This window comes from Xenopus laevis, chromosome 1S (genome assembly GCF_017654675.1).
Source record: "Xenopus laevis strain J_2021 chromosome 1S, Xenopus_laevis_v10.1, whole genome shotgun sequence".
Classification (NCBI taxonomy): Eukaryota; Metazoa; Chordata; class Amphibia; order Anura; family Pipidae; genus Xenopus; species Xenopus laevis.
Genome location: NC_054372.1, coordinates 38,574,277 through 38,582,877, shown reverse-complemented (window position 1 = coordinate 38,582,877; position 8,601 = coordinate 38,574,277). Strand labels below are relative to the sequence as shown.

At 40.5% G+C, this 8,601-nt stretch overlaps 1 protein-coding gene across 1 annotated transcript in view; it reads left to right on the top strand.

Annotated features, from left to right (window-relative positions):
* The first annotated feature begins 944 nt into the window (after window positions 1-944).
* galntl6.S (polypeptide N-acetylgalactosaminyltransferase like 6 S homeolog) overlaps window positions 945-8,601 on the top strand; it is a 578,928-nt gene continuing 571,271 nt past the window's right edge. Inside the window, exon 1 of the mRNA XM_018243208.2 lies at window positions 945-2,142. Coding sequence (XP_018098697.2) covers window positions 2,008-2,142 — 135 coding nt within the window. The 5' untranslated portion in view covers window positions 945-2,007. The remainder of the gene's footprint in view (window positions 2,143-8,601) is intronic.

Sequence of the window (8,601 nt, the reverse complement as noted above, 5' to 3'; positions counted from 1 at the left end):
CCCAGTAATAAAGTGCAGAGTAGGATTTCAATACCTGCTGCCCAGAGGCCCCCCGTTCCCTGCCCCTCCTCTCCTCCCCAGGATCGTGAGCAAGCGCATCCTTTTAGCTCACAGATGGAACATTGGGGACAGGACGTGTAGAAAACTTCAGCGTGCCTAGATCCCAGTGCTCCATATGTGAGCAAAATTCAGGTGTGGCTGGTTTTGGTCCCTAAATTTGTGCTACCCTAGGCCCAGGATTGCTAAAGCGGAAGGTCTTGAAACCCATAGCAACCAACCAGCAAGTAGCATCTACTGGCCTCTATTGATGGGTGAATCTGTCCTGTTTTGCTTTGCCGAAAAATTAGAGAAACGGCAAAAAAATCTGCGAAACAGCCAAAGATTCGCGAAACGCATTGAAGTCAAGGGGCGCCAAATTATTTTGATTCGTGACAATTTTGACGCGCGACAATATTTTCTTTTGCCGCAATGCCATGCCTGGCAAATTTATTCGCCCATTGCTCTCTTTGAAAGCAAAAATCCAATTGTAACTGAAATCTTTATGAAAGAATTTATTATTATTTCTTTAGTAAGGCTGCTTATGGTTCTATTACAAAATGTTAATTGTAAACTTGTTTTAACTTCTAGAATCAGCAGGCAACGTGAACACTAGAAAGATTCGTATCTGCCAAATAATCACGTACCAACAGACCTGCTATGATAGAATGACAGCAACACTAGGCTGGTGCTAAGATAATTAGTCAAATACAGGCTGGAATGAGAGGCTCCCAGTGCCAATGTTACAGTAGCTGCCTCTTCCTCACAGCTCAGTCTGGAGTCGCAGTGTTAAAAGCTTCTGTTCGTTTCCCCCTCCCTCCTCCTTCTCCTCCACTCCCACATCAGCCTCAGCCTCCGTATCAGCAGCAGCACCGGGAGAACTGGAGAGAATGTACTGGCCACAAAGCAGCACAAAGCCGCACAGAGCTTAGCGAGCAAGAAGTGAGCGGCAGCAGCTCCAAACAGCCCTTCCCTAGCGCTCACCTCTGGGGCTGACCTGGCAGCTCTTCCAACTACAGGAGACAAATGGTTTATTAAAGTTGGGCTTGGGAGCTACAATGTGCACATTCCTTTGTTTATAAGATCTCATCCTCACAGCCTCCTTCATTTCCTAGTGTTTGGAAGTGTCCGGACGAGCAGGTGCATCTCCTGGGGACTGTGCTCTTTGACAGCTCGGATACAGGCTCTTCCCCTGATCTTCTGGGCGTTCGTTCATAAAGCAGTGATCATCCAATGTGATTACATCTACTCCACGTGCCAAGGGCTACTAAGCAGAGTAAGTACCCCAACAGGCACGAAACACGCCAGGCCTTCACCTTTATGTCCCAATAAATGGATTGAACTTTCAATTATATTTTTGGTCATTATTTTTGGAGAAATAACTCACAACTCTTTGATTCCTGCTACTAAAGAGAGTGTTCAGCTTTCTTCCTGCCAGACTACCCTGCTGCCAGTGTCTACTGAGGGCACTGCCATCCTATTTTTCTTTCCTGCAGTAAGGAAATGTGACAATCCAGAACCATGCTACTATTCATGGGGATTATTCAGTAGGCATCCAAAATTGGACTAAAATGAAGATGCTCTGATCCAGAAGCAAACATCCCCTCTATCTACCCATGTGCTCTCCCTTAAACTTTCTTGGTGCCCTGAAGCACTTTCTACTGTAGTAACAGTACGTAACCAACCAGCTTGCGGTTTATAAGTTACCCATTAAATGAGATATGGGTGCAGGCTGGAGGGGTTTGGGTTCTACACTGGAGATCTAGCCCCATAATTTGCCCCGTCTTCTCCTGCTCCACAAGCCACATGCCCAAGTGCTGACTGAGTTGATTGCTGCAAGTTCCCCATCAGTGCTGAAGAAGATTTCTTGTTCTATCACAACTTGGAAGAACAGTTCTAACTCAGCCCAAGGCTCTTCTTCTCTTGTGGATTACAATATTTATTTCCAGGCATCTACACCCCTTTGTTGCAATGAAGAGGAAGCAGAAAAGGTTCATCCAAGCTGCGGTGCTTTTCATGGTGACCTTAATCCTCCTGCCCAATATAGGGCTTTGGTCCATATACAAGGACCGACAACTCATGAAAGCTGCAGATGCAGGAGATCAGGTAAGGACCCCATACCCTGTTCTGCTGCCAAATTGAAGATATATTGTACTATACCGACATTTGTAGCACATCTGCCCGGCTATTACATTGCTTGTAATACAAAACAAGGTCTTTTCTTAACTTGTCTATATAAAGTAGAGTGGTGCTTTAAATGAAGGGTAGCAGCACATGAAATCAACAGCAGACACTGAGTGCCTTTATTTATTGGGGAAGATAGCATACCCCTGCTATGTGGCTGATTAACAATCAGTTGAGTTATAAGCTGCAGGGGGGACCTGTCCCATGTGAATAGATTTATTAGGTATCAGCCATGCAGCAGGTGTAGTAGTTGTCAATTCTACTAGGCACAGGGTCATGTAGGGTAACAGCCCACCTGGAACGTTTTACAGACTATGTACTGAACTCTTTATCTAAGTATAAAGATGACATACAGATCATTTTTAAAGCTTAAAGTTTGGTATGACCTTTGGTTAATGAAGAAGACTGTGCTGTTTTGGTTGGTGAATCATAGATTTGGCTAACAGCATTCATTGAACTTTCATAAATGGTTTGAATTTTTGACAGTACAGAATAAACTAGATGAGCACATTGTCAGGCATGGGTAACCTCTAATGCTCTTGTGAAACTGCAGCTCCCACTGAGTCTCCCATGATCAGAAGCAGATGTTCTACCCCGGATCAATGTATGTATCTTTAATAAAACTATTTAATCCTTTCTCCAGATCAGTCATCAGTCTATGTAGCAGAGATGTCCAACCAGGAACATCCAACAAATATTGAGCTATTCCAAGGGGCCTCAGTTTTGTACAATAACTGGGGGGCGCAGGTTGGATGTCCCTTGTTGAAAGTATTGCTAAATGCAAATAATGATTTTTGTTCCAGTAGTAAACATAGCAAATTATAAGTAAATAGAATCTGATCCTCAGGCAAAAGCATTGTGTTGACAAAAGCACTGCCATGTTAAGCCACTCTTATATAGATTTAATCACAAATGTTAATTTCAGTTACTGCCTTGAGCAAGAAGCTTACATTTTAGCTATACATGATGATAAGCTTGTGCATCTATAGTAGAACAACACTAAGTACATACACAACTAAAACTGCCAGAATCTCCTCCACACACACTTTCTCCTGTGATGCAGGGATTGTGGGAGTTGTAGTTTTGTGTTACAATTGCCTAGCCTCATGTTTCCAGACAATAACCTGCCTTTGCAGAACATGCTTTGTACAAACAGCTTTTATCTCCACTGTTCAGTTAATTGAACTGAATAATAATTCCAAATTCTCCTTGGTTGCACATGGGACGTTCTAAAAAAGGCTTAGCTTATCAGCTGTTCTTGCTGTTCTGATTTCTTTCCCATTTACAGATACCATTCATTGTACTCACAAAACAAGTGAGTGATATGGCTGCTTGCATATCTTAAAATATGGATCAGTTTCTGTCATTCAGAGTTGCTATATAAAGACTGGGTTATGTTCTGGCTGGGAAAAGCCTGTCATTTCTGTGTGTTCCATAGCACAGTTCTAAAACTTTTATCATTTGTATTCCTTGTGGTAAGTCATGCTGATAAGTATCAGGCACTGGCATTCTGACGCAGTTCTTCCAGTCTGGTCCTTTTTGTCAGACAACTAAAGTTGTTATTTTGTGAACCTGCTCCCATATCCACTGTAATTGGGATTTCTCCTCAAGTAGAGTGCTTAGATCAGACAAAGTGCTTCAAGTCAAGTCAAGTATAAGTTTATTATCATTTGTACTAGAAGTACATAACGTAATTCTTGTGCAGTGTAGGGCAGTATGCGCCGAACGCAGGTAAAATGCAACATGCTGCGTCCCACCTGCGTTTGGCGCTTACATGCATCTGTGTGAGAACAGCCCCCTTCACAATAATTGAGTGCGTCCATTCCTGCGCTCCCCTGCGGCTGAATGGAAGAAAGCGCAATGCAGGGGAACGCAGGAAAAAACGCCTGTGTGTAAGAACCCTTAGACACACTTAGATTTTTACCACCCATCCCAGTTCTGCTGAAAATCATGCTGGGAGTTGTAGCTGGAGATGCCTATGACTCACCTATAGTAGGTGCTTGTAGCTCAGATATTCTGGAATTTAAAGGGATTCTGTCATGATTTTTAGTGTGTAGTTTTTATTTCTAAATTATACCGTTTATACTACAAATAATTTACAATATAAAATGTAATTCCTGAACCAGCAAGTGTATTTTGTTTAAATTTATAATATTGGTGTGTAGGCGCCATCTCAGGTCATTTTGCCTGGTCATGTGCTTTCAGAAAAAGCCAGCACTTAAGGATGGAACTGCTTTCTGGCAGGCTGTTGTTTCTCCTACTCAGTGTAACTGAATGTGTCGCAGTGGGACCTGGATTTTACTATTGCGTGTTGTTCTTAGATCTACCAGGCAGCTGTTATCTTGTGTTAGGGAGCTGCTGTCTGATTACCTTCCCATTGTTCTGTTGTTAGGCTGCTGGGGGGGAGGGAGGGGGTGATATCACTCCAACTTACTGTACAGCAGTAAAGAGTGACTGAAGTTTATCAGAGCACAAGTCACATGACTTGGGGACAGCTGGGAAATTGACAAAATGTCTAGCCCCATGTCAGATTTCAAAATTAAATCTAAAAGAGTCTGTTTGATCTTTTGAGAAATGGATTACAGTACAGAATTCTGCTGGAGCAGCACTATTAACTGATTAATTTTTCTCATGACAATATCCCTTTAAAGTGCACATTGGAAGTGCACAAAAATGTACTTAATTAAAATATTCAATTACATTTGCCAGTGGTTACCATTCAGGTGGTGGCACATAAGAAACTTGTAGCTGACTATGGCCTATCAGGACAGCCTGCTGTAATCTGTAGTCTATGGGCTACAGATTACAGTCTATAGGGGTTATGTAATTAAAGGCACTAAGTTTGCCCAGGGGCAGTTACCTATAGCAACCAATCAGCAGGTAGAATTTACTGGTCACATGTTTAAAAGCAAACATCGTATTGGTTGCTACTGGTTACTGCTCCTGGGCAAACTTAAGGGGCATGTTTACTAACATTGGAGATAAATATCTGGAGAGATTTCTGGAGATGTTGCCCATGGCAACCAATCAGCAATTAGATTTAAACAGCCATCTATAACTTAGAAAACAAAAGCAAAGATCTGATTGGTTGCTATGGGCAACATCTCCAGAAATCTCTCCAGATATTTATCTCCAATGTTAGTAAACATGCCCCTTAGTGCCTTTTATTACATGTGGGGGTATGAGTCCCAAAGAATCTATAAAACATATTTTAAACCACCTACAAAAACTACACTATGATCAGCCCTCTCATGATTATGTACCCACAGGGATTTTTCCTTTAGACATGTATTAAACTCTCATGAATTCCATTGCATGGCAGGGTAAGGGTTACTTGAGATTAGAGAGAGGATTTTAGAGATCTGCGAGAGAGGACATCGTTTTTTTTTCCAACATTGATATCCCCTGCCATTTGATAAAGGCCCACGAGACAGATTCAGATCAGGTGGCACTTGCTTTGCTGAATGGTGGGATGTCCAAACACAATAAAAACCTCAATACATACTATTAAAGGAGCAGGTGGTACTTGGATTAAAGATCAGGTGAGCTAATGCAGGTAATGCAGGCTGGGACAAAAACCATGTTGTAATTTTACCTAGGAATCTCTTCAATCCATCAAACACATTGTACATGTAAAACATACTGTCCCTATTCAGTTAAAAGGAAGCACATAAGCGGGGGCCCAGGTGAGGGAATATACCCAAATAGAAGCAGGCATTTGTTACATTCACATCAATTGCTAAACGATTTTGGAAAGACTTGCCGTGTCGTTTGCCCTGGATCACATTGATGTAAGACACTTTCCACTATGATTTGCATTGATTTGAACTGATTCATAGGATACGGTGACTAATCCTTCCCTGTTCAAATAGAACTGAACTCCTGCTGGAATGTTTATGGTATGTCAGCATGGAGGCAAATGGATGTCATTAAATATCCATTCTGTTTCCATATCATCGGTTACCAAGAGTGTGTACCCATTGGTGTAGTATACTACCATTTGGTTTTTTTTTTTAATTTCCAACACTGGGAAATGTAAAGATTAATCAAAGGGGTGGTTCACCTTTATATTAAATTTTAATGTGTTATAGAATGGTTAATTCTTAAACTTTTGAATTAGTCTTCATTATTTATTTTTTTATAGTTTTTGAATTATTTGCCTTCTTCTTCTTTTTACACTTTTAAGCTTTTAAATGGGGATCACTGACCCCATTTAAAAAACAAATGCTCTGTAAAGGTGGCCATAGATGCACAGATAATATCGTACAAAACAAATTTTTATTGACTCCATTTTGATCCAGGAAGATGGATTTAATTGGTGAAACCTCAGTTACATTTTGGCTTAAGTTGGGGCAAAACATGTGAAAGTAAAGTTATTATGTTTGTAAATGTTCATGTGAGATGATTATTTCACATTATACCTTTTTCCCAATATTGTGTCAAAGCTGGTAATATGTGTCCTGTTAAAATCGTACAAAACATTGATTTTGGGTAGGTGTTTGCTGGACAGATATCTGTCAGTTTGAGGATTGGGCAGATGTGAACATTTTCTCTGCCAAGCAGAGGCGATTTTGGGGCTGCTGCCACCCGAGACAGTATCCCCGATTAGTGATGGGGAATTAGTGAACGGCGAAAAATTCGCAAAGCGCATTGAAGCCAATGGGCGTCAAAATAATTTTGACTCGATTGCCAATTTTTATACGCACTACTATTTGGTCCATATGCATTAAAGTAAATGGGCGTCCAAATAATTTTGAAGCGCAACAATTTTTCCGCATTGCAATTTTGACGCGCATTAATTTTGTCGCCACAGTTTCACCAATTAATATGCTTTTGGTGAAAAGTGGAAATTTGCCGTGAATTTGTGTCTGGCAAATTTATTCGCCCATCACTAGCCCCGATGCCACCCCCTCCAAAAGGGGAGGCTGAATCGCTAGTGCAATGAGCACAGTAGCACTCTCTGCACTAGCAGATTTCGTCTTTTAAAGTTATAAGAGGCGACTTTTTCCCACCCCTTGTAACTGGCCATTCACTGCTGCCTGAGGCAAGATTCTCACCGTGCCTCATGGCAGGAGCCTCCCTGCTGACAAAGGACCACGTTGTCCAGTGCATAGTATATTGGCAGATGAGGAGCCAAAGCTCTTCTTCACTCCCATACTTTGGGCTTTTGGTCTGAATTTATGGAGTATAAAGTGGCCATGAACCTCTGATGTGTTAGGCCAGCAAATCAGATGACATACAAAATAAACTCCTGTATAGCCATCTTAGCTCTACTTTAGAGAATTCCCCCAGGTATCATTTTAAAGCTGTACTAGTAATCCATTTCAACCAATTAGAACCCTGTGGTCTTTCTGCAGTTGACTGATCAGAGTTGATTGGTTGCCATGGATTTTTCTCTGCACTAAAATGACACCAGTTTTGTGCATTTCCCACTTGACAGCAGTTTCATCTTAAATTAGGAAAGCTTTCTGAATATTTTATTTCTCCTCCTGTGGCCAGAAGTTACACTGCACAGTTTAGTAATTATATGCTGATGAATTATTGTCACAATTAAAGACCTAGAATTCCTTATTTAAAATAGAAGTTTAGAAAACAGAATATTTATTATAACTATAATAATGGGAATTAAAAAGGGGCTATTAAAATCTGGCCCATACTGTGAGAAATATTCAGACTCCTAAATAATACTGTCAGATCGAAATCGATTTCACAGAAAACTGAAGATTTAATGTTTGCAGGCTTGGGCAACCAGATGGAAAAAAATAATAAAAATGAAACCATAAAATTAGAAATTGAATGGACTGCAAGGGATTGAAACCATATTCTGACAGTTTGCACATGCACACAGCTATCCGATAAAGAGATTCAGATATTTCACACTTTAGCTTCACCTGCTTTTTAAGGCATAGTATTGCTGAATAGATATTTACCTTAATTGTCATTCAGAAGTTTTTCTTATCATTTTCTAAGGACATTTATCACCAAAATACACATCTAGTATAGTACAGGCAATAATATTTTTTAGGACTAGAAAGGGGTTTGAGTGACAAGATCCCAACTAATCTTTCAGTCTCCCAAGGATGTCCTCCCTTTTTTTACATTTATGGCAAAACTTTTTAAAGTTAATTTCCAAACGTTTAATACTCAAAATAGCCAAATAGCCATTGTTATCAGAGGTTGTCTGAGATGCAGTTTAGCAATTGCACTTGTGACAACTTACTCTGTAGCAAAATATTGAAACCAGTTTTAGGCCCTTAAAGGAGAACAAAACCCTGGAAATGAATATGGCTAAAAATGCCATATTTTATATACAGTACTGAACTTATTGCACCAGTCTACAGTTTCAGCTTGTCAATAGCATCAATGATCCAGGACTTCAAA